Source organism: Chamaea fasciata, unplaced genomic scaffold, assembly GCF_029207755.1.
Source record: "Chamaea fasciata isolate MVZ Bird 193981 ecotype frontalis unplaced genomic scaffold, bChaFas1.0.hap1 SCAF_2, whole genome shotgun sequence".
In the NCBI taxonomy this organism is placed as follows: domain Eukaryota; kingdom Metazoa; phylum Chordata; class Aves; order Passeriformes; family Sylviidae; genus Chamaea; species Chamaea fasciata.
Genome location: NW_027094087.1, coordinates 24550181 through 24576329, shown reverse-complemented (window position 1 = coordinate 24576329; position 26149 = coordinate 24550181). Strand labels below are relative to the sequence as shown.

The window sequence follows — 26149 nt, the reverse complement described above, 5'->3', positions numbered from 1 at the left end:
ATGACTTGCAGATTTTCAGTAGATACATTTGCTAAATAGCTTTATTCAAAAACAAAAGGAAAAACATTTCTGTAACTGAGTGTTTCTTTTACAAGTACTCTCTAAAGGAAATGTTTCAACATTGCATCAACACATCCAACTTACATAAAATATCTTTCAGAAAAGGGTTAAATAGCTCCAAATTTAAATTTTAATTTCTGTATCTAATGACTGAGTGTGATGCTTTTGGTCAGCCTTGAACAGTTGTTTTCTAAAATCTTATGCCAACTTCCCAAAATGTTATCACTTTGGGTTGACCTAAAAGACTTTTTTCTAATCTCTGGCTTTTCAGTTTTTCCACTTAGCCACAAAATCCATTATTCATGTAAGCCTGCTCAGCAGGGATTTCTAATTGGTAACCCAGCTGACAGGAAGCACAGTCAGATACCAGGAGGAAAGAAAGAAAAAAGACCAATTCCCCAAGGAGCAGAAAACCCACTAGGAGTGTGTGTGTGCGTGGGGTGTCTGAAGAGGGAACAGTGGCAGCTGTACATCAGCAGACGAGTGCTGGTAGGAATAAAGAACACATGCTAATCTCAGCCTGACCGAGCCAGAGCTGTCTCTGAGTTGGGATAGGCTGCACTTTGAGTCACCACAGTGATTCAGAGATTTCTGTCTAAGGAAAGTCAAATTCTTAATGACTAGGGAGCGGTTGGCCTTTTGGTCATCACTATGTCAAGTTTGCAGGTGTAACATCGTGGTCATGACCTCACTGGCTATAAATTTTTGCCAGATGATTGCCATCTTGTATCCTAGTGATGGATGGTTGTTTCTCAGGACAGATAAATTGACTGTGCTTGGCTTGTTCTAGCCTGGGCACAGAGGGACCATGTACTCCCTCAGAGCAAATCAGCCCCAAGCTTACCTTCTCTCTCTGGACTTTATTCCACTTGTTAACCAGGGCTCATGAATTGTGCACACCCAGAATCACTAGTGGAGTTAAAAAAAATCTTAAATGGCATAAATTCATACCATGATGAACAGATAATGCAGTAAATGAAATTATTGGTTCTTCCTTGAATTCTGTATTCCGCTGCTGTAATCTGCAGTTTTGGAGGGCTCCTCGGATTTCAAAAGCACAGCTCATGTGGGTCAGACATGCGGCTCAGAGGACTGAACAGGTCATGACCTCAGAGAAGCTAGTATTCATTTGCTGTCTAATCATTAGGTCTTTGAGACCTGGAAGGTTGAATATGTGAGTGAAAATGTGCACCAGGGGAGAAAATATTATGTACAATCTAGATGAAATCTAATGCTTTAGGTGTGCCAGTTAAAGTTTTTATTTCTCTCAGTCTCCATCTTTGGACAAGGCTATTCAACTGGAAACATTGTATTAAGATTACAAGAGCTCTTATACTTTGGATTTCTAGGCTTTTTTTTTTCTTTCTTTCTTTTTTTTTTTTTTTCCTTTATTTTTAAGGAGCCATAGCCATGTGTAAAATCACTAGAAGGAGTTCACCTGCCTTTAATTTAATTTGAGCCAACCAAATACATGTGCATCTCATATATACCTAACTAGTGAGCTCACTTGATCTGCCATCACTTCTCTGGCCTGGACACTGGCAATGCTTGGTCAGCTGATGGCTGTGGGTGAGAAGTGATCTGCAGGGGAAAGGGCAGTGACAAACCAGCAGTGGTGGCATCATCACGATGGGTGCTGTAGTGACTGCTGCAAGAAGATGCCTCTCCAGCTGTGGTTGGTAATTTCAGGTTCACAGTGTTTAAGCAACAGGCTTGGGAAGGGTTGTTTCCTTCCTTCCCTTCCCTGGCAGTGCTGACATCTGTCTGGAGGCAGAGCTGGTGCTGGAAGTGTGGGTCACAGCATCTTCCTTTGAACTCGCTCCAAGCTCCAGTGGCAGTCGGGTGGGGAGGAGGAGGTTCCCAGACAGTCATGTACTATTTGAACTGGCTGCTGGCTTGTCCTCCCCCAGCACAAATATTGAAAGGGAATAGCTGAACAGATGAATACCAATGCAGTGAACTCCTAGGAATGCTGACAAAAGCTTCTCATGGCTCTCTGAGCTCTTGGTCTGTGGAGATTTGCCCAAGACTGAGATGTATAACCTTGATTCTGTCTAACCCTGAGTATAAGAATTTATTAATCTGCTGGGCAGGGATTCTGCTAAGGCTTCTTCCATCATGAAAGATGCAAACCCACACAAACAATCCCCTCAGCTATGTTCTTATGAGAGTCAAAATATTGCTTATTTTGAAGAATAGGGAACATGTATATCCACGGTGTTCTAATAACACAGAGCTTGAAAAACACATTTTATTTTTAACAGGTTATTTTTGGGGGGTGTCATTGCTTTTTGCTTTTCCCATTATTTTCACTTCTCTCTTTCTCCTCTCTTTCTATTTTCCCCATCACTACCCAAGTTAAAAAAATGGAAAAGAACCAAAAAATACTGCACAAAAAGCAAAGCAAAACAAACCAATGCAAGCCAAAATCCCCCCTGTAATTTGTAACTGGAAGGTCTGAGTCCTTGAATGCCCCTCTCCCATAAATACTGACCACTGTGTCTGAACAGCTGGGCATGGTGTTCTGAAACATGGAGTAGCAGTGCAGGAAATCTCTCCTGTGCAGGGGACACGAAGAAACTTCTTCCAGTGACTCTGTAGGGTAACAAGAGAGCATTCCCTCTGAGACAGGGTGTCTTGTGTGACCCTTCTTATCCCTCTTCCTTTTCCCCTGAGTCCATAGCCTGGGTGTACTGTTTCCTTGTATCCCTGCAGGAAGCAGTGTCACGCTTCCCTGAGGACGAGCAGCTGGCACGAATTCAAAATGTCATCCAGGAGCTCCCACCATCACATTACAGGTAAGACTGTGTCAGAGGTGCTGAGGATCAGCGTGGTGACCTCACCTTGGTCAGGGAATATTGCCTGAAATAGCTCTGGGATTAATTTCCAGAAATCAATTTCCAAAAGCTGACTCACCACTTCCAAATCTGGCAACAATTTAAATATCATTGAACAAACCTTTGTTAGAGACAGTACAAGGACTCCCTAGTGCAGTTGTACTATCCTCCTTCGCTGAGTGTGACCACTGTGGCACCCTTGAGCAGTGTCCTGGGTGCGGTAAGGAGATGATGATCTGCTGGAGGGGCTTGAGCAAGAGCTAAGAGCTCAGCCTTTACAGAGTCCCATTCACTCTTCCACCCATCTCCTGCCTTCTTTGCTGCCATCATGCTAAGGATAGTTTGGTTCATGCCCCACCCTTGGCCACCCCGGAGCACAGCTGTTCAGGTGTCCCCTGCCATCCCATGCAAATGCTGGTGCTGTGTCTCCTCTGCCCTGTGGGCACTGTTGTGCCATTGCAGACACTTGGGGAGGGGACAGGGCTGGCTCTGAGCCTCGCTGTCCCAGCAGGCAGGCACTGGTAACATGACATATTTTTCTTTCTTTGTGTGAAACCACTGCAGAACGTTGGAATACCTGATCAAGCACCTGACTCACCTGGCCTCCTTCAGCAACATGACCAACATGCACACCAGAAACCTGGCCTTGGTGTGGGCTCCAAATCTCCTCAGGTACAGTAGAGATTTCCTCTCATCCAGAGCACCATGGTGAGCTCCAGGGGGAGTGGCAGCATCTGAGTCTGATGACCCATCACCTGAGGGAAATGCAAAGAGAGGGGAAACCCTGAATAACTAAAGGCAAGAGCATAACAAAGCAAACAGCTTCTCTTCCAGGTTGAATAATCTTAGGTTTTACTGCCAGCGTCCAAGGAAGCTTGTGGGTTTGTGTGTTTCTTATTAAAAACAAGTTGTTATTTGCAAGTTGAGCATAGATTTAGAAACAAGGATTTAACTCATGGCTTGGGAATGTTAATGACATTTCTGATGGTGCCAGTGCTTCTGTAGCAGGGCAGTGAGAGACAGCAAGGATCAGAAGGGAGAGAAACAGGGCAATAACACTACAGACCTGTTCCCACATCTGCTTGTGCAAAAGTGAGATGAGCTTGCTGGGCTTGAAATGGCAGCCAGTGTCAGATCTCAAGACCACCAGCTAGTTTTTCATGTTTGTTATGCCTGGCACTCTGCTGTGAAGAAGCCTGGACTAGATGCACGCAGGGGTTTGGCTGCTATTCTGTAGAGCTAAGCAGAACAAGAAAAAATAGCGTCTGGGAAAAAAAAAAATTGTATCTTGTCAAAATTCCCTTTCTATCCATCCAATACCCCTGCATTTAGAAAAATGAACTATACAGGGAAAGTCTACGACTGCAGCTGGGCAGGAGAGGGGTGATGGGAGAGCCATCAGGATAGCCCTGGGCTGACAGAGGACGTTGGCTAGAGAGGTACAGCATGCTCTAAAGAGTTATCTCACCCTTCTGAATCCCAAAAATGGCAGAGCAGGTTCTGAAAATGAATCAAATGTTGACTCTATTGAGTAACATAAATTGGGCCTTTACTACTGAGACATTTTCATTCTAGCATCTGTCCTTGTCAAAAAAAAAAAAAAAAAAAGCCTGTTTTTCCTTTGCAGTCTTTCATAAGTACAAGTCCTAGGGAGGAAGAGAAAGGAGCAAGCAATGCAACAGCAGTCTCCTTACAGGGTTATCCTCTTGGCAATGCCCCAAGCTGTTATCTAACACACCAGTCATTAACTTTACAAAGGATCCATTGCCCAAAGATAATTTCTTCAGCAACACTTTGGCATGTCAAGATAAGGAATGTTCCTTTGCTGAGAGCAAGATTGAGAATGTGGGAGCACAGTGGTGGGCAGAAAAGAGACTATTGGGGAACGTGGCAGAGTATTGTAGAAATTGGCATGGGGAAGACCTGAGTAGGGTCTAAGGGATCTCACTGAGAGGTGATTGAAGCATTGAGTAGGGATCTAGAAGCAGCATTTGAAGGCTCCTGTGTTGTCTTTCAGGCCTAGCATTGAAGCAGCTGAAATAGGAAAAAGGGAGAAGAATGGAACTTGGGAGTCACAGTTTTACCTGCTGAAGAACGTAAAAGCCATGTGGGGAAAATAATACATTCAGGAAAGGAAGTGACAGAGGTGGCAAAGAAAACAGAGAAAATAATTTTTAAAAGACTGAAAAGACAAAGAGAGGATGAGGGTCTGTGAGGGAAGGAGAGGAAGAGGTACAGCAAGAGTGGGGAAATCATCCCTGTTGCCTTGCTTGCAGGGAGAAATCTGGTCTGTCCTTGCCAGGGGCTGTGTGTGGCAATGCTCACTACTGGTACCTCTCTTTCCTCATGCAGGTCAAAGGAGATTGAGGCAGTTGGCTGCAATGGGGATGCAGCTTTCCTGGAGGTGCGAGTGCAGCAATTGGTGATTGAGTTCATCCTGAACCACGTGGATCAGATCTTCAACAACAACAGGAAAGCCAGCTCTGCAGAGAACATTGGTAGCAACCTCCCTGAGCCACTTCCCGTGTCACTTGCTGTGTAGTTCAGCTCTCCCTTCAAATAACATTATAAGCACAGTAACCCTTGCTATCACCACAGACTACCCCAAAGATATTTTGAGCCCTATATCTCACTACTCTTGTCTTCTTCAACGTTTTATTTTTGGAAACTAGCCTCCTTTAGTGTTTTCTCACGTTGCCTTATGTCTCATCTTTTTGCATGATCTCACATGGCTTAACCCTTTCCACAAAAGGAAGACCACCTGATTGATTGTCAGTTTTGGTGTAAGATTTCTCTCTAAGTCCATTAGCCACAAAAGTCTCAGCTCTTTTCTCAGATTCCCCCAGTTACAATTCCTCATACCAACAATACCTGCCCTGCAGCCACTATTTCCACCCAAGTCAGAGGTCACACTCCCAGGCACTCCTGGGAAAAAAATTAATCTTGTGCTCCAAAAACTTTTATCTTGTTCCAGAGGACACTTTATAAAAGAGATTTATTTTTTCCTGGGACATCAATAGTTTTCAGAGATGCTGATTTTGCTGTTTAGTGATGGTTTTGTTGGCAAAAAACTGGGAAGTGAGAAGGCATGGATCCACAGTGACTTCACATAATTGCAGAAATATCCACCTTCCCATTTTACACACTCAAAAGACTTCTGATGCCTTCAGTACTCAGGCAGTATCTATCTTTCTGCTTTTCAGTCCTGTGTCAGCTCATTCTATCCATCTTTACCTTATCATGGCTTTGCCTCTGCCCCCCTAAACAGACACTTTCAGTTCCCTGGGCTATCAGTGACACTACTTTCTGTGGCCCTGAAATGGATTAGAAAGTCAAAGTAATGCTGGTTTTTAGAACAATCCCCCATCCTGGAACAAGACAGGGAGGAAGATGTGGAAGTGAGAGAAAGAACTAGGCACCAAATTTGGATCAGGGACTGAACTGCTTCAAAATTGGGGGAGGATGGGGGTGATATGGAGGAAGGGAGTGAGGGAGGAATAAAGGGAATGTGTGACTCCTGGTGGTTTTCAGAGACACCTCCTTCACACAGAAGCATTTACAGCAGAGGAAGCAAATCCACACAACACAGCCTTTGGCTGGCAAGCATGGCCCCTGCTGGGAATGTACTCAGATGGATAAGGTTGCTGGGGAGCTGAAAGGCTTATCTGACAAAAAGCCTTTCTCCCTGCACGTGCCACTTCTTCCCCCTCCACAGGAGATGTTCCAGTCAAATAAAGTCATGAAGCACTTGCTCTCGTCTCTCCTCACCCCAGGCTGGAATGTATTTTCTTGTTTTTCAGAGAGCGCATCAGTTGTGAAAAGTTTGACCCTGCCCTCGGCCTCCCTGCCAATGAAACTGGTGAGCCTAGAAGAGGCCCAGGCACGGAGTCTGTCTGCATCCCACCCTGCTCGGAAGGAGAGGAGAGAGAATAGCTTGCCTGAAATTGTGCCTGTAATTGGGTCCCTCTTCCACACAGTTGTTGACCTTCCTGACAGCAAGTAAGTGCCAAGAGGAGTGTAAAGCACAAAAAAAAAAAAAAAAAAAAAAAAGGTGCAGGTTCCTCAGTGTGATTGGGAATGGTTCTTTTGTTAATGTGATATCCCCACACCTGCACTCATCTGAATCTACAGCCACTATCCAAAGAAAATTCTGTGTCCTTCTCAAAAGAGGCAGAGCTGCTCCTGAGAAGAATTTCGGGTGCTGAGTTCATAGCTTCACTGGTTCTCATCTCTCCATCAGGGCAGAACATCACAGACCTCCTACAGGAGGAATTAATTGTCTTTGCATCCTTGTGCCAGCTCAGATGTTGGCTAAACATTGGATGAGTGTGGAGAAGGTTAGGGCACAGCTCGTCTACGAGTTCCATCTGCTGGTGGCTGGTCCAGGGCATGCCTGGTGCCACAGACCTGCTCCAGCTTCTTCATTCTCCTGGTTCCTCTGCAATTACAGCCAAGCAGGAAGGCTCATTTTCACTCCCAGCATGGAGAGATATTTACATAGTGGCACCTATGCCAGCTATGTCTATGCCAGGAGAAGAGTCCAATTACAGCTGAGGTTGCTGCAGTTGTTGGCACAGCTGCCCAGAATAAGTATTTATCTATTGGTCTATCTAACTGGTAATATATAGCCACTCTACTGCCTGGTTCTAATAGATTATAGCCTCTGCAGCAGGAGGCTCATTAATCTACTGACCCAGAAAGCACCAGAACAAAGATATTTATTGGCACTTGATATATTAAAGCAAAAAGGAGTCATCTAACAGAATCCTGGCAAGAGGATAACCAGCTTAAGACAAAAGGATGTATTGTCCCTCTAGAGTGCCTTCTCATTTGAAGAGAAAAGTTCTATCTCCAAGATATTAATCCCATTTGTAAGACTGATTTGTAGATTTGTACTTCTCTGTGTTCTGATCCGAAAGAAATGCAGAAATATGGGGATAGAAGGCCCAATGTGAAGAGCAAGACAGTGAGATAAGAGAATTCTTGCTCTGAAAGAGGGGAGATTGGAGGAGGAGTCAGAATGAGTATGAAGGAAGTGAAACACAGCTTCATGAAGATATATATATATATATACAAGAAAAAAATTGCATTAGGACAAGCAGCTTCTTTCTGCAAAAGCTGGGATTTCCAAAGAGACACAGGGAACTGGTGTCCCACTTCCTCTGATAGTTACGAGAAATTAATTTAGTTCCCTTAAACCTCTTCTTGTTTGGTTAGTACATTATACTTTCATATGAATATGTAACACCTGTGATTAAATTAATGTTGGCCTGAGAATCATTAATAGCTATTTTTCATTGAGGAATCCTTCTATTTTTACCGATAGGTATGGTCTTTAAGGCACAACTTTGTACGCTGAGAAATGGTACCAGTTCCATCAGTTCCCTGGAATTTATTATACATTGTGTCATTAAAACCTGTTAAAAAGGAAATTTTTCTTTGCTTTATTGCAGCATAGTCTGAGCCTTGGAAACCTCTCCTTTGTGGAGACAAGTATGGTTGATTGCTCAATCACTGTTGCTGTAGCATGGTGCCAGAGCCTACTATCTGAAGGCTTAAGTGTCTTTCCATCCATGAAATAGTTAAATCAGCAGTATGGATAAATCACTTTCAGCATGATTGCTACCTATGTAGCCAACAAGGGTTGCTTGTATAGCTATGCCTTGTGTGCTTTAGAATTAAAAGAGGTGTGAGAAGAAAAAAATGGAAAGTGTTGAGGGGAGACAGCTCAGAGGCCTTTGGAGGATATTAAAAAGGTAAAAGTCTCTAAGGTTTGGTGACCACCTGAGCCTTTTTTCCTTCCAGGAGGAAATTATCCACCAAGTCCAAGAAATGGAAGTCAATATTTAATTTGGGCCGCTCTGGCTCAGAATCAAAGTCTAAACTGAGTCGAAATGGGAGTGTCTTTGTAAGGGCACAGAAGCTCTCTGGTAAGAACACACTTTTCAGCTGAGTGGTTTGTTCTGAGGCTTTTTCTTGTGTTGTTTGTATCCACTTGCCACTAATGCCATGGACTTGAGATAGTCTAATGGGGTCATACTTACTGCCTGGTTTCATGCACATCTCATTTTCCTGTGATGGCAGGAAACGCCTTTCCAGGAAGATTTGATGGACAGCTACAGTAAAAATTGCATTTTGGGACCTGATGAACGGGCTCCTGTTGTCCAGTGGTCAAGGCTGGGGACAAGGAAATGTTATGTAGCTTTGGATTAGCCCACTATTCCTGCCCAGCCAGCCTCTGTCTCCTAAGGCTCATTGCATGGCACTGGGTGAATGGCTGTCATTCTAGGCTGTCCTTCCACTAAAGGATATTAAAGAACCAACTGCAGTCAGTATCTTTGTGAAGAACAAGGCACCAGGAGTGCCTTCAGCTCTGGCCCTCAGCACTTTGAGAGAAGCCATTGCTTTTGCAGAATTTACAAGAGTGATGTTGTCTTTTCTCCTGGTTGTAATCGCAAGTTTTAACCTCTCCTGGGCTGCAATCTCTTAAACACTCTGCTTCCTAGAAAATCACATGGCAGTGCCAGTTCCCAATGTTAAGAAATGATGACTCAAGTTTTAAAAATCATGAACTGGACTTAAAAGTAATCACATTTTTAAAAAGAAAGCACGCCCTTTTAATTTGAATTCATAAAGAAATGTTTTGGGTTTATATGTTCTAGATTTTTTTAGTATCTCTAAGTCAAGGAATTAACTTTCTATAGGGAGATGAAGGTGCATTTTTTCTTTATATAATCTCTTGACTCCAGGAGCTGGTGTTTGAGGACCACTGTCTAACATTGCAAATAAAATAGTTAATATTGGCAACATGAGCTACCACCACATATAAGAGAGGCTGTATTTGGATCAGAAATGAGTGTGAAGCCAAATGCTGGATCCAGTTCTTTTTGGACCCCTGCCTTCCTCATGTTTTGCATGTACAGATGGCCTCACACAGTGTGCCCGTGACAGACTTCACAATAGTTCTCTATCCTATTTTGATCACGGGATCACCTTCTCACCTTGATAAGGAATACTCTGTCTCAAAATAGCACTAACCCAAGGAGGCCCAGGAATGATGGCAGCCCCAGTGATCGTGGAGGCTGAGCCTTGTTCCAAGGACAATACTGAGTGACGGGGGCTGGAAATTTTCACCAGCAGGACACACAAATGCACAGCCATGGGCAGAGTTCTCAGCACTGAAGCAGTGCCTTTCAGAAGCAGCACTTCTGTGCTGCTGTGTTACATTTTTCAGTGCTCTCTGCTTACAGCCTGATTGTGAGGGAACAGATGAAGTTGCTGCAGAAACTCAGCACATGCTTTAGCACGGCTTGAGTCTGTGCACACAAATCTGTAAGTGACATAAAATGTGACTTACACAGCTCCCCAGCTTGAATTCTGTTCCTCCTGCAAAGTGGAAACAGTGCTCAAGACATCACGTCTTATGAACGTAAAAAGTAGCCAGGGCTCCATATAAATGTAAAAAGTAGCTGGAGTTTCTCCTGTGCTCATGTGAGAGCCAGAGCCAGAAGCCTCAATTATATAAACAAATGAAGTCCAACAAGCATGCTGACTTTCTGTTTTACCTACTTTGTGCAACTCTGTAAACAGCAAACTTTACTCCCAGACATTTTCCAGATCTCCATGGGCCCTTTTTGGGCTGCCAGAGACTAACTTACCTTCCTTGCCAGCTACATTTCCCTACCTCCCTTCCTTTTTCAGAGCAGTAACAGCTGCAAGCTTCCGAAACCTCTCAGGAACAGACTTGAAGGGTGTATAGTAACAAATGACAGCTTGTTTCTGGACAAGCAAGTCCAATGAGGATGGCCAGCAAAACAGGTCACTTAGTGCCCTCAGAAATTTCCCAGAGTTCTTGCTGGAGGCAGGGTATGCTCACATCAGCAAAAGAGCTGGGAGTGCAACGTAAAAATAACCCAACATTTGCTATCAGGAATGAGAGGTGAGAAGGCATTTATGTCAGTTTAGTTAAAAAGTCCCACACAACCAATAGTCTGACTAAGTCAGGGAGGGGAGTGGCACATGACAGCTTTGGGGATGCTTAACTGCTTCAGAGTGGAGGTGGTGTTGACTGGCTGGGTTAAGTATAGCTCTCCACATGTCCAGCAGGTGCAAAGCTGTTGTTAGCACTAGCAGATCCCCAGCTGTGTGGACAAGTGTTGTGGGTAATAAGCCATGTGGTGTAGATACATGGGGGAATGCTTGGAAATGGAAAATGTCTGCCTGGCATGCTTGTCTATATGTATGCAGCCTTTGATCTTTATGGGCTGAGGCCTGCAAAGCAACAGGATCTGATACCTGCTTCTAAAACTCTTTTTCCACAGAAAAAGCAACTATTCGGCCTGCAAAGAGCATGGACTCGTTGTGTTCCCTGCCAGTGGAAGGTGAGACATCCATAGCCTGCCTATACTGTAAAGGGGAAGGATTGCAGCTCTGCATTTTCAGCAGCATGGATCACAGAATCACAGAATGGTTTGGGTTGAAAGGGACTTGAGAAATCTCCTTATTCCAATACCCCTGCCACGGGCAGGGACACCTTTCACTACACCAGGTGGTACCAACACTTGAACAAGCCTTGAACACTTCCAGGGATGGGGAATCCACAGCTTCTCTGGACAGCCTGTTCAGTGTCTCACCACCCTCAATGGATGAGCAGTCTGTGTCTATCTCACCATCTTGTGTGTCTTCATATTCTAATGCCATGGTTGCTGATATGTGTCCCCACCTCTGTGTGTGTGCATTTTTGACTCTTTTCTGTGTTGTTTATCTCAGTGCATTCACCTGAGAGTTACCACTGTGCTTAGCTACACCTTTATTGGCAGTTGGACTGCTTTGATTTATTTCTTGGTTATTCTGGACACAAAAATCCCATCTGCAGACGAAAAAGGCTTAATAAAGCCGACAAAGCCTGGCATGTGCAGTATGTGATAGCCCTAGACTTGGCTGCATCTGATGGAGAAGGGTGTCTAATAAAAGTCTGAGCTGATTTCCACTGGAGGGTATTCAGTCCCATGCTGCCTGCCCATTTTGAAGGAAGCCCTAGGGCTTGAGCATAGAAGGTCTTCAGTGCCTATTGTCTCCATCTCTCTGGGGGAAATGTGAGTGTTCACCAGGGCAGGACTCATCCCTGGAGGGACTGGGGAGGGCTCCTCACAGAGGAAGTTTGTCTGCTAGTGCTTTGCTTCCCACTGACTTGCTCCTATGTTCCCGTCTCTAGGGGAGGATGACAAAAGCAGGTTCAAACGGTCAGTGACTACTGGAGGATTCTTTGTTCCCACCAAGATACGGACAGGAGGCCCAGGCAGCTCGTATGACCTCAGCAAGGAGAATGAGTGGGAGCGGGAAGGATCTGCCATGGGGGCCAAAGGAAGTTCAGAGCTGGGTGGGGAGAAAGGCCTTCCCCGGATACCGCAGGTGAAGTCACCCCCTGAGCAGCTGAAGGTTTTCCGGGTAACAGAGGATGCTGAAAACGAGCAGACTACAGCCAAAGGAGTGCTCATGTTCTACACCTCTGAAACAGCCACCAAGTCAGGCTTCCCAAGCAGCCTCTTTCCCTTGGAGGCCTCTCCTCATCACCAGAGGAAAGCCCTGAACATCTCAGAGCCATTTGCTGTCTCTGTCCCGCTGAGGGTATCCGCAGTCATCAGCGCCAACAGCACACCCTGCCGTGTGCCCTCCAAGGAGAAGCATTCCCTTTCCAGTCTAGAGGAGCTGTCTTCTCTGGTAGAGAGCACAAGTCCCTCTGCTCTGGAGGCAGGGACCCACACAAGGACAGAGCAGGGAGCAGATCGCAAGGAGAAACAACCAGGGCCAACCCTGCCAGTGGCAGCATCCAGAGGTAAATTGTGTTAAGGAGGGGGGTGTGGATCCTCAGCTGGGCTGCTGGAAGTGCCCTGCAGCTTGGTGGTGTGAAGGTTTCTCCAGCCTGAGCTTGTGGCAGGAAGGAAACCAAGCTCTAGCAGGGTGGGTGTTTACTTGATAAGCAGGTCAGGGTGGTGCTTGTTGCAGAAAGGAGCCTGGGGTGGTTGGTGACCTCCCAGAAACATCTGGTTGTGCCTGGAGGGAGCTCTCTAGCTTTGCTGGTGTTGGCTCTTGGCAGCATTGCTTTGTCCCAGGACACAAGTTTTCAGTCTCAATAGTTACATTCGTTTGTGTTTCTGATGCAGGCTCTCATCCTGAGGAGCTGGTGGCAGCTGGGAAACCTGAGTCCTTAGAAACGCCCCAGCCAGCAGCAGATAATCAGGAGACGTGTGGGCAAAGCAGCTGCACAAGCAGCACCAGCACCAGCCCCAGCAGCCCCCAGCTGTCCTCAGAGCAGAGTCCCACCTTGGAACAAGCACCATCTTCAGAGTTGCATAAGGGACCACTCCCAGCAGGCAAAGCAGAGCAAGGACATCTCAAGATGAAGGATGTCTCCTCAGAAGGCAGCTGTGACCAACAGGAGATTGAGATGGCTAAGACAGAAGAAGGATCATGCCAAAGAGATGTGGTAAGGAAGAAGGCATGAGAAAGGTGGGGGGACCATGTCACTGTAGTGACTGGGAGGTTGTTTAAAGTTTCATTGTGTGTCCGTAGTCGTGAAAACTCAGCCTATAACTTAGGCAAAGCAGCACGAATAATTGACCATGAACTGATTTATTTCACTTCTGTGAAATCACCATGTGGTGTTTTACCTTTATGTAACTACCTAGTGTCTCCTTTTGGTCATCTTTTTCTGTAACTGTACAATTTCAGTCTGTGCCATCTGTCTGCTCTGAGACTCTCCAGATGTGAGACTGTCCAGATGTCTGAGCATTTTGACCCGTGGTCTCTGAATTCCCCTTCTATTTTTGCTGTCCCATTTGTACTGGACAGCCTGAACTATCTCTTTTACTTCCATTCTCTACACGCAATTTTATTTTTATAATTTTTACTATATTTTGCCTCCTCTGTATCTCTAGCAAAGCCTTTTCACCAAGTTTCTTACAGTGATACTAATCTCTGGACAGCTATTTAAAGATCTGTTGGCATATCTCCTTGAATAGATTATTCATTCGAGTTTGTGTGCAGTTTGGGAATGCATATTCTCTGGCAAGGCCAAGTGAGCCTGAATGGGAATTGCTGAGAAATGGGCTGGAACATTCCAGCTACTCATTCAGCTCGCTATTTCAGTGAGTCAGTCTGTCCAGGCCTTCTTTTGGCTGCACCTCAGACCTTCTCCCTCATAAACCCACTTGTTTATAGATCTATTTTCTTCCTTGAACTGGGAGCAGTCTGTGTGTCAATGTTTCTATACCTGTGAGTGTGCTCATCCAGGAGCCTGGCCATTCGAGAAGGGCTGTGTGGGGAAAATGGAGGGGTATTTATGGGTAAGTTGTGAGCTCCTAAGTGATGGGGTTTCTTCTGATTTTCAGACTGAGGAGGACGCGGCAAACGCCCTTCTAGAACCACTGTGGCCAGAGATACAGCAGGAACTGAAAATTATTGAACCTGAAGAGGAGCTCTTGCTCTTGCCAGCAGCTGTCCCGAAGACAAGCCCAGTTTCAGAATCCTCTTCTTCAGTACAAACAGATAGTCTTTCCCCTGGCCCAGGGCAGAATCCAACACTCGCTGAGCAGAAGTCTGAAAGCAGAGCATCACAGTTAACTCAGGTGCCTTTATTTGGTGCCACTGGCATGGAGCAACAAAACAGCCTCCCCAGCTGCCAGTCTGATGCAGTTGCACAGCAGAGTGGTGCATCAGCCCTACCGAAACTGGTCACTCTTCCAACGGGCTCAGCCACTCCAAAGAACCACCAGGCAATGGTGGAGAGTAGGAGTGAATGTCTCACTCCTACCCTGGACTGGAAGCTTGATGGTCAATCAGAATTTAGTGAGATTGCCACTAGTGATGGATTATCTTGTTCTGAAGTAGCATGTCCAGAATCAGAGAAAGAAAAAGATGGCACCTACCAGCCCCAGAGGGAAAAGGATGATCTTACCAGAGTCCAGGGTCAGAGGGAGAAGCGTGAGATAATGACTACTGATGAAAGGGACACATTCTCCTCCAAGGCACTGAGTGGAACTGGAATCCAGGAGGTGAAGGAAGGAAATGCTGTTACCAGAGCCCAGGATGCTGCTGACCAGGATGATGAGGATGCCTGGACAGATAATGTGCAGAGCTTAGAACTTGTGGAGCCTTGGGAGGATCACCAGTGGGTTACAAGCCCTCTCCATTCCCCCACCTTTAAGGACATTCAGGAGAAGATGAGCCAGGAGTTTCACCCACAGAGCCAGAGAGCAGAGACAGGCCTGTCTCTCAGACCGCGGTTCAGTCGCAGCCTCTCCCTGGACAGTAAAGACACGGTGCTGAGTCTGTGGGCTACCCCATTCCCTTTCATAGATGCCACTGACCAGCAGCAGCCATGCAGTGACATTCTGCATTCAGTGACTTGTGAGCTGTCCAAAACACAACCTATGTCCCCCTCTAGTTTGGGCAAAGCTATGCAAGATGAGAACGGCCCAAGTCCTCCAGAAGAACCTTCAACACCTGAGTACCCCCTTATCAGGGAGAAAGCACCAGGTGAGAAAGCGGGACCCTCCAGTGTCCCTCTTTTGGAGACAGAGGGAAAGAAAGTGCATGTGAGCAAAGAAAACCCTTGGAGCCCAAAGCTTGAGTTGTCTTTGCCATGCCAAAATAGCCCAGGCAGCTCTTTGCAGACTAAGGACACAAAGGAGGAGTTATCCATCTCTCAGGACACTGCCCTGGGAGGAGGGACTGTCACCAAACCATTGTGTCCTGCTGCAGAGTCACAGCTGAGTAATAAAGGTGAAGAAACACCTCGAAAAGTAAAGACCAGACCTTCATCCCTCAACTTGGATTCACTGCTCCCAGCTCCAGATTTCTTCACATTTGAGAGCCTGTCCATGCCATCTGCCCATGGGAACCTCCTGTATGGGCAGAAAGAAGTAAAAAGCAGTGATTCTGTCCCATCTCTGCCAACACACTGTCCTGCTGCTGGCAGGGGTGTTCCCTGGGTGTCTCGTTTCAATGCCCCTGTGGATCTAGACTTGGATTACCTGGCAGTGGCCCATGCCACCACTGGCCGTCGTAACTCTGCCCCCGTCAGCGTGTCAGCAGTCAGGACCTCCTTCATGATTAAGATGTGCCAGGCTAGAGCAGTGCCCGTGATACCGCCCAAGATTCAGTACACCCAGATCCCCCAGCCCCTGCAGGCTCAGAACGCTGCTCCAGCTGCTGAGAAGAAGGAAGCAGAAGCCAAGCAGGCCACCAGGCAAGCTCCACGGGTGGCATGGAGCCACCTGGAGGCCCCCAAGAGCCCGCTGACAGAGAAGAAAGCCAAAGCAGAGAAAGAAAACAGTGACCCTGCTCAAAAGGACTCAACCTGTCCTTGGCATGGCAGCCTGGGCTCTCCACTGGAGCCATCTCAGTCCAGCCATCACCCTGCTCTGGACGCCCCTGTTCTGCGCAGAAAGCGCACCTCTGGTGGGGAGACAGCTGGAGATAACCCACAGTCTTCAAAGATAGAGAGGCCATCAGGGTTCTCCAAGCCCTCCTACAGATCTAGGCCCGGGAGGCCCCAGAGTCTGATTCTCTTCAGTCCCCCTTTCCCCATCATGGACCACCCCACCTCCTCAGCAGACTCCAGGGTGCTGTTGTCACCCATCAGGAGCCCCACTCAGACCACCTCTCTGAGCCCCATTTGTGGGGATCTGTCCGACCCCGCGCGGACAGCACCTGAGGGGGTGACGCTGCGGAACAAAATGACCATCCCCAAGAATGGCCAGAGACTGGAGACCTCTACCAGCTGCTTCTACCAGCCCCAGAGGCGCTCTGTGATTCTGGATGGACGAAGTGGGAGGCAGATTGAGTAGCAGCTGCTCCTCCTATTCGTTTTCTGTGGTGGTTGAAATGGGAGTGTCTAAGACCAACTCTGTTTCCATTTTGCTGTTGCTAAAACTAATCTGTGCAAGATGGACCTGAATCCTTCATGGTTTCCTGCAAAGCTTTTGCTATGAAAGGTCACAGTATCTTTGTCTTGCTTTTCATTCCCCTTGTCGCTCCTGCCTAGTCCCTCACTGTCTGCTTTTTTATGGTAAGCCAGTCCCAGGGAACTTGCATTTCTCACACCTGTTTTCTAACAAGCCCTGTGAAAGTCTCGTTCTCTCTATGGAAAAAAAGGAAAAGTAAATCTCTGTATAATTAGAAAATAGGGCTGAGAGGAAACATTGTTACTAAACACTGCAGCTCAGGGTGCAGGGGCACAACATCTGCTGAGGAGATAAGTCCAGATGTTTGGGAACTCCTACCATTGTTTCCCAGACACCAGTGAAGAACTTTCTGATTTACACAATGTAAATAAACAGTGCAGGAGACTGGGGATAGCTGAAGAGCAAGGTGAAGCTGGCATGAGCAAATCACACAGGATGTGAGACAGCCAAGGATGTTTCAGTGATAAACATACAGCCTGAAGACGCTGCCTCCAGCTCTCTTCTTGCATCAGAGATGTGCTCTTTTCCAGCATGTGCAAGGGCTGGAAAGAAAGCAGCTAGGAAAATGCCTAGTGGTTCTTTCAGTCTTCCAGGTCTTGCTCACGAGTTTTGTGTGCTCAGTCACTCCTTCCTTGGGCACACAAGATCCTTGTGGCTGAGCTATGAGTGTGCAGCTGGCTGCCCAGCAGTAGAGACCCCTCAGGCTGAAAGCAGTGAAAGCCAAGGCAAGGTCATAACAAAGGCCAGTATAAGCTATTTTCATCATTGCTTAAAGCCAGGTGACACCTCTGCAGCTGTCTCCAGCTGAGCTCCATACTGCCAACAGCAGACAAAAGCAAGAGGATCTTCTTATCTCCGTGTCCTTGGGCTATTGCCCTCTTGAACCCTGAGTATCTTTGACCCTTGGTCTTTCATTGCCACTGTGTGGCATGTCCCCAGGTGCTTCTTCTCCATTTAAATTTAGTCGCCTATGATTTTACCCTGTTTCTTTGGGAGTATGGCTGGTTGTCACCTCCGTGGACCTCAGTGCTTTCAGACTGAGTAGAGTATGGTAAAGAGGATGATTTGTGGGACTGCAGAACAGATCATGAACAAGTCCTGAGAGGGGGATTTGAAGTGAATTAAACTCTCTCCTGAAGGGAACATTAATGTTACAGGCAAATAGGTGTTCGGATATGCAGCAGCTGCCATGGGAATAGAATTAAAGTTTCCTTTATAAAGTCTCTAACTCTGCATTCATCCCAGGCTCATCTATTGCCTGATCTATGACTGTGGGCAATGGCAAAGTCAGGTACAGCCTGTGCTGTCTCTGCAATTTAAGTGTCACTGGTGACTACAGAGGAGACAGGAACACAGGTGTTGCTGCCAGCACTGAGATTGTCCCTGTAATGTGCTTGCAGGGGCCATCATTCCTGGAGATCTCTGAGTCTGCAGGTCCTCACATGGGTGTGATGGGCTATAGTTTGAGCAGTGAACTGTTAGGAAGTGCTATAGCCACCAAAATGAGTGTCAGCCAGAATTTCCCAAAAGTTGTGTGTTTAGGTCTTTGTTTTGTGAAGTACTGGCAATGTCCACTGGTTAGTAAACTCAACCCATGAGCTCCTAGTCTGTACTGACTGTGTCACTTTATTAGTGCCATTGTGGCTGGAGGGCCCTGAGCCCCTGCGCACAGTGCTTCCTCTGAACTCTTTGATTGCTAAAGGAGAGATATGCCAAAGTATTTTTGAGAAGTTATGGACCCACAAATGCAAGGAATATATCTTCAGCCGAATTTACTCCTTCCATTTCCAAAGGGAATGTGCAAAAACAAGAGGGCTTTTCCTTGTCACCAGCTGCAGTCTTTGATCCTCCCCACCACACTCTTTATTTTTGTATAGTGCCACATGGAAACAGAGCAGAGAACTAAGTCTGTGCTGTCAGTTTCATTGAGGGAGATTATTAAACCAGATGAGAGCCTGGAGTTCTTGTTTGGGTCCATGTTCTTTCACAGGCAGCAGCCTATGTTTTACCTGGGCAAGCTGTGGACAGCAGGCCCAGATTATGCAGCTTCATGACAATTGTATTGTTCTACTCCCAGACCATAATATGCCTGTGCAGCCTCTTATTAAAACTAGGGAATTTCCAGTCCTTCATGCTCCTCATCGTTAACACAACTCCACACTGCATTCACATGGCACTGCCTCATGAGAAAGTTTTAATCACCGTGGCTGGGTTAATGGCAAAAGGAAGGTGCAATACGAGGCATTGTGGTAAGGTTTTAGAGGAAGTAAAAGTTGTGGAAATGATGCCCAGGTTTTTCTGGCATCAACAAAGTAGTTTACTTTGGACAAGGACTTACAATCTCTCAGTTCCTAGGAGTTTTGACTGCCAAGGCACCTGGAAGGGAGCTAGAGAAGCTCACAAAGTAATGCATCAGAAGGAGAAGAAAATGTGATGAAACCTTGGCATGTTAAAACTATTTTTCCCCCTCCTTATTCTCATATAAGCTGATGTATGAACAAGAAATGAGGTCTGGCAATTTGTATATAGTACACTGTCTCAACTCTTAACAGCATTCCAGTAAGTAATAGCGCTTTTGGCGTAAGTGGTGAAACTCCTGCAAGAGAAAATTATTAGAAATCTTTACTTGATATTAAAGATCAGCCTCAACTAAAATCTGTATCCAGACTATACTTTTTTAGGGTGTTTCAGAATTTGAACTCAGATCTGGGTCCTGGAGAGGTGCTGTAATGATCTCTCTATTTTGTAGCTTGATCCAATTTTTTATCTACAATTTCACCTGCAGCCTTCGGCTGATGTATCCAGAGCACTTAAAATAAAGCCCAAGGTCCTGCAGAGATGAAAGCATGTTCTTAGTTGCAAGGTGCCCTGTTGCACAGGTGTAATTGTTCTCAGCTCCAGACTCAGCCTTCTGTGGAGCCTGTGGAGCTTGATGATGGATGCATGCTGATACTGGTACCTGCAGTCAGCTGGAAGGACCAGAGCTTGAGACCTGGACAGGGCCAGAAGCCAGATGCCACCTCCCATTGAATGGTGCTGACTGGGTGGCAGGAGCTTCCTAAGATCCAGCTTTACTAAACTATCTCCAATGTCAGTTTCAGGCTGAGACCTGATCTCTTTTTCATCTTTCTTGCATTTTTCTCCTTGGTTTTGGGTTTGGTTTTTATTTGTTTGTTTTTTGGGGGTTTTGTTTCTGTTTTTCCTTTGTTTATCTGTGGAGCATTATGAAGCGGGATAGATTTGATTTATGGAAGATGAGTCTGGCCCTGGAGAGCTAAGCTGGTTTTTCTTGGTATTATTGAAAGGACCTTCCTAAATAGACTAGCTCATCATCTGCAGCTCCACAAGGATCACTTCAAGGACCCTGCAGTACATTTCAATTCTCCTGAGACTGTGAAAAGTAAAGGCTGTTCTCCAGTTTGCAGATGGCCCCAGTATCAGACATGACAAAATATCCTCAGCATGTGTTGCTTGTGGGCTTTTACAAGTGGAAGACAAGTGAGTAAATTTCACTTATTCTTCCCATGTAGTCAGAGGGCTGGTGCAGCTTCTCTTAAATGTAGCTCAGAGTGAAATGGCTGAGTTGGCAAAGGTGAGAATCTCTGGTGGAAAGGAAGGACATGGATAATGTTAGCTTGAGTGGGAGCTGCCTCACTGGCAGGAGGGCAAACAGAAATGGAGGTTATATTTTACCGTATAAACCCCAGTCCTCTGGGGTGTCCATCTCATGCTATCACTGTGGAAATACTGAAGTACTTATTTTTTCACCTTTAGAGCTTCAGAGGAACTTAAGTCTGTATTAGAGAGCATCCATGAAGCCTGCAACATTTTCCCTCATCCAGCGTCCAAATGGTGCAATCAAAATTTTTTTTTCTTTCTTTATGGATTCTGAAACACCTGTAATGGTGAATATTTTTAAATTTTATATATATATATGTAAGATCATTCTATGTAAATGTATTAAAAAAAGGAAATGTAATTAACATGAAGGAATTGCCTAAATAGAATTTTGCACATCTGTGAAACTTGGGCTGATGCGTGGAACTGTTTTCTGCTGCTACATTTGCAGCACTGAGAGTGCGAGATCAAATGGCTTTTTGCCCACAGAGTAGCTAATTAGTTCTGGTTAATCTGTGGTGGGCAGAAGGACTGCATGTGCCTTCTTGAGAAGAATCTTGTCCTGGGAAAGGAGGGATGAGATCAGGGGAGACCAGAGTTCAAGGCCTGATTTAGCTTTCCGCCACAAGCTTCTCTGCAGCCCTTGAAAATGCAAACAATCTACTGAAGCATATACTACCTTTCAGGCATGCCCAGGTTTTGCAGTTGTCCTTTTTGCTTTTCTCTATCTCTAGGAAAAAAAGAATAAAAATCTCAAGGGGTGGGGGAGTAGGTGCAGCTGATCCCTATTTTGTTTAACTCTTGCTTGCTCCTAAGTGATGTGAAGGCTTGGTGATAACTAATCCTGCTCCAAGCAAGGAATGGAAAACTTCCTATTGAGTTCGACTGGAGATGCAGTAGGACTTTAACAGCCCCGGAAAGGAAGGATGGCAGAAGGCAAGAACTTTCTGAGGGCTCCATACAGCAGTCCAGACCTTGGATCTTGTGCTTGCAGGCACTAGTCCCCTTTGAAATATTATTTGCTACCACGTCTACAGAAGGGCTGGAAGCTGGACACTATGAAGAGAACTGTCTCCATCCCACTGGCCCTGGTTTTGTGATTATTTTTCCTGCTAGCTCTGAAGAATTGCAGTTTTGTTAAGCTTTTTTTCTCAGTGTGGACTTGCCTGCCTCTGTGTGTGATTGTTTAACAAAAAAAGAAAAGAATGAAAAACAACAGCCACAAAAGAAAGATGTTTTGCCAGATCTCAGCCATGAGATTAAACTGGAGTTTTTATAAAAACAGATCTGTGCCCTAGTGATGTCTTGGAACATTTTAATTTTCTATAGATTTGGTTTATGAATACAGTGCAAATGCTTTTGTCATCCTCTGACATAGAGTTTGAGCCCCTCTTTTGTTTTGTGAGTGGCCAGGACACTGATCTGTGTTTGTGTGGGCTTTGATGGTGGGGACTGAAGGTTATGGCTGACCACACTCTTTTCTGATTGGAGGTTATGGGAACTGCAGTTGTTCTGCAGCTCTGAAAATGAAGTGTGGGCTAGGAGATTTCTGTAGAATTACTGTTATCTGAAATGCTTTAAAATTTTCAAGGGTAAAATAATATTTTTTTTTTTTTAACCATTGCTAGTTCTACCAGGCTGAAGTTACAGTGATGTGCAACCATGTACCTCTCATTTAGCACATCTCCTGCAGAATTCTGCCTTGCCTGTGATAATGCAGAGCAACTCAGAGTTGAGTATGAAAAAACTTTATGATCTTCGTGCTTGTACTAGGAAGCCAAGCTGGAACAGGAGAAATTACTATGAAGGCCTCTGGTGCATCATGTATACACTTCTCTTGATTTGTAAAGGACAAGCAAGAACTTTAACAAATTATGAATTTAGTTCCTTGGCTCTCATTGACCCAACCTCTGAGCTGTAGCATGGAAGTGAATATTGTTATTATGTGTCCCTTATTCCATCCTGGGATCAAAGAGGGAGGAAAAAAAAAAAAAAAGGTGTGCTTGTAGCCTCAGTGGACATATCTGCTGTGCAGCTTGCTCACTGTTCTCTCTAAAAGGCAGATGAATCACCAGGTTAAATGAAATATTTTTTTTTCCTACTCAGCAGCTGAACTCAGGGCTTGACTCCCTTTCCTACCTCCTTCATGACTTCAGTTTCCCTTTAGGAAAATGCCTGGGCTGTGCTTCCTGCTTACCATGGCAACTGGCATACAAATTGAGAGAAAAAACCATGTTTGTTGAACTCTGGAATTGTTGTTAGCCAGAGCCAATTATTAGTGCTGTATGAGAACCAGTATTTTCCTATTCGTTGTGCCACAGAGTCTCACAATGACTTGGCCATAAGGCAAGGGGAGAATCTCAGACTGCCCCACAGCATTCCCATGGTTATGAAAATTAGGCCAAAGGGACACTGCAGGCCTGCTCATACTCCAGTCGGCTCTGTGCCCTAAATCAGGGTACTTAAACACATGGAATTGCTTGAACACTGTTTCAGCCAGTTTCTTTTGCCTGCCTGACTCAGGGCAATGCCCTGTGTAGGTTTTATTGGAAGCCACAGCTACAACATTTTGGATACTTTCAGTTAAGCCAAAACCAGGATTAAGCAAGTTTCAAACCTTGCTGTTAACCAGGAATCAACCTTACCCAGCACCAAGGAGATTTTGACACTGATGTCTCATGCTTCCTCACTGCAACACAGGAGTCCAGCAGCTCTGGGCTGCAGGACATCCCACTGGTATCCCATTGCTATCCCACTGGATGGGGTTAAAGGTCAGCTGGCAGTGAAGGGGAGGCAGGCAGTGCAGGGAAGGGGGACTGGCACAAGGTACCACCACCAACAAAAAGAACAGAATCATAACAAGCCAAGACAGAGAAAGGCAGTGAGATTTCTGAGTTCATTTTCCATCCGGACAGGATAAATTTTCAAAGAACGTGCCTCACAACAAGGGTAAAGGATGAACAGTTTCAGGGTTAGAAATGAATGGGATCTGCAAAGCTCAGACCTGCCCAAGTCCTGATGCCCTCAGAAGTTAGACACAAGTGTTAAACTTGAATGTTTGCCTCACTCCATAATTAAACAGGGTAGGAATTTTCATATGTCTTACTAGCAAACTGCAGTGTGAGATGAGCTACATTTTGCAAACCTAGACAACTCCTAGGAATTATGTTTACAATTCGGGTCCAGATCCATCCCAAAATGGGACCTGTTTTCTTCCATAGCACATCTGCTGCAGAGGGTACATTTCTCTGTCATTTAAATCCCTTATCTGAAAGGACCAGGAATTATTTTAATTCAGTGAGAGGAAATGACTTAAAAAAAAAAAAACCAACAACTTTGTAGCTGCTTAAGAAAGAACAACCACAAGGCGCACAAAAATGGGAACAACTGGAACTGGAGAAAGAAGAATAACACACATGATGATTATTCAACAGAGGAAGTTTCTAGATAAGTAAAACCCAAAAAGGAAAAAACCCAACACCCAACAGCCATAAGATTGAGTTGAGCCGGTCTGAAGAATATCAGGTAACATTTTCTTTCCCTCTTCTGTCATAGGAATCAGGAAGAATGAATTAGAAAAAAAGTTCTCACAAACTGTTTTTTGGTTGTTTTTTTTTTTTTTTTTTACTGTGAGAAATTTACTTTAAAGACCAAGGCCCAGACAGTGCAAAAGGACTAGGCTGGTTATTTACAGGGATTTTTTTAAGTGACTTTGCTTTAGAGTATCCAGCCTCCATGGCATCCACAGAATCCTACCGAAGGTGAGCATTGCTTTGAGAAAAATAGAGAAGTCCTGCATTGGCCCACAGTTAGCAACAGCCCTGGGTAGCCAGAGCAGCTCACTGCTCATCACTTGTCTCTCTTGCAGGGTTTATCTCAACTAGTAATTATGCAAGAACTGCACATGACCCTGCCTGTGATGTAACTTCACCTCGAGAGCAAGTCAGAAACACCCTCACCTTTTTTCCCGTCGAGGATAAACCCTCAGCAGTCATATTCCACTCCTTCCAAAGCAGGATCTCCTAAAGATAGATGCCTGAGATAACAGGGAGAGCTCTTGCAGGAGGTTCCCAGCATACCACACGTTGCAGGGGATTTCCCCAGTTGCCAAGGAGGGCAGGGCTGCCAAGGGTTGGGAGGAGGAGGATTCATTTATGAGCTAGTTTTAGGTCATTGGTGCCAATAAACATTTGCTTGGCATGAGTCCCTGTTGTAAGGAATGTGAAAAACTAAGATGCCAGGGCAGTGAGCAGGAAAGGGAATAAATCACCCAAGTCAGAAGATACTGAACACCACTGTCAGCCTGGTTCCTAGTTTTCCCAATGAGGTGGGTAGCTGGATGCAGGTGTGGCACATAATGGCCACTGTATGTCGTACATGAACCAGCAAGGTAAAGAAAAACGGGGCCTGAAAGGGTCTGTGCAAAGAGGTCTCACGCAGAAGAAGTGAGGGGAAAGGAGGAAGGGGTAGAAAAACTTGTTGGAAAAATGGGGTTGAGGCACAAAATACACAAAGGCAGCCCCACATTGCCCCATAGCCTGAAGGAACAGACACCTTCAGTACTGCCAGCAACAAACATTCAGTAGTGTGAAAAACACCAGGTTACATTTCTGTGTGTGTGGGAGGGCAGCAGCTGAGGATATGAGATTCTTTTTGGATCAGAGGACACACCACTCCATCAGCTATGAACAGAGGAGGCTTCTCAGTGAGACTCTTGCTTTCTCAGAGCTCAGAGTATTGCAATAAATTAATAATCTAAAAATACATTTGGTAACTCCACGGGAGAATTGAAGTGTGCTTTTATTGCCAAGAGAGAACTGTGAATATTCACACCTGCAGAGAATAAATGCAGAGAGCAAATCTGCAAACAAACCACATTACTTTTACCTGCAGCATTTTTTTTTTCTTCATCCTGTCTTAGCAGGATGTCTTAGTCCAGCAATTCTCATGCACACATGCATATTGCCTGTTCTGAGGACCATGTACATCTATGCCTTCAGGAAGCAATCCAAACAGCTGAGAATGACCAGGAGTTTTTTATAAGTCTCAGCTGACACTTAAGCCTGTTCACCACCATTCCTGTCACAGACTCCATTCCTTCCTCACCCTTTCCCTGGCACCCCAGGTAATTTCAGAAGCTGGAATCAACTTTCAGAAGCACAGCTTTTCCTGGTTTTTGAGCAGGATTTTTCATGACCCTGATCAACATCATTCTGTCATCTGTCCAATCCTCTCCTTCCCCTTTAGTTCAGGCAGATAAAAGCTGGGTTTTTCTGGATGCACTGTGGCATGGTCGGCACTTCTGCACAGATCCACCATTGCCTGGATCACTTGGTTACAGTTTTATTTTTTCAGTGCACAAATCATAAAGTGCAGTGGGAGGGAAAGGCTTAAGAGGCAGAAAGCAAATTTGAAGAACCCAAACCGAACTGACTTGAGCTGCCATTTATGTAATAGGTCAATGGTATAATTTGCAACTGGTTGGAGCACTTAAATATGCTATTTAAAGTATTCTCAGTTTCTCTTCTCCTTCAAAATCCTGCATTTTCCTCTATAATAAATGCAGTTCTGTAATCATACCACATTTAGATGGAGCAGAAAGGTCTGAAGCAAAAGACCAGAGGAGGAAAATAATATTTGATCTTACCTGCTTCTGTGGTCCTACAG

The 26149-nt window shown here is 45.4% G+C and overlaps 1 protein-coding gene and 1 long non-coding RNA gene across 3 annotated transcripts in view; one reads left to right on the top strand and one right to left on the bottom strand.

Moving 5' to 3' along the window:
- Nucleotides 1–21764, top strand: part of ARHGAP31 (Rho GTPase activating protein 31) — a 60712-nt gene extending 38948 nt beyond the window's left edge. Inside the window, exons 4-12 of the mRNA XM_066175271.1 lie at nt 2776–2858; nt 3462–3569; nt 5250–5395; nt 6698–6896; nt 8703–8827; nt 11219–11278; nt 12112–12732; nt 13061–13383; nt 14288–21764. Coding sequence (XP_066031368.1) covers nt 2776–2858; nt 3462–3569; nt 5250–5395; nt 6698–6896; nt 8703–8827; nt 11219–11278; nt 12112–12732; nt 13061–13383; nt 14288–16747 — 4125 coding nt within the window. The 3' untranslated portion in view covers nt 16748–21764. The remainder of the gene's footprint in view (nt 1–2775; nt 2859–3461; nt 3570–5249; nt 5396–6697; nt 6897–8702; nt 8828–11218; nt 11279–12111; nt 12733–13060; nt 13384–14287) is intronic.
- LOC136284840 (uncharacterized) lies at nt 1568–26149 on the bottom strand. Of its 2 annotated transcripts, none has more exons than XR_010719315.1 (6): nt 26130–26149; nt 15714–15802; nt 14854–15012; nt 14364–14495; nt 3496–3652; nt 1568–2655 (listed from the first exon to the last, which is right to left on the bottom strand). It is a non-coding gene; the product is annotated as an uncharacterized lncRNA (long non-coding RNA). The 2 variants fall into 2 exon arrangements; XR_010719314.1 differs by lacking the exon at nt 26130–26149 and adding an exon at nt 24442–24633.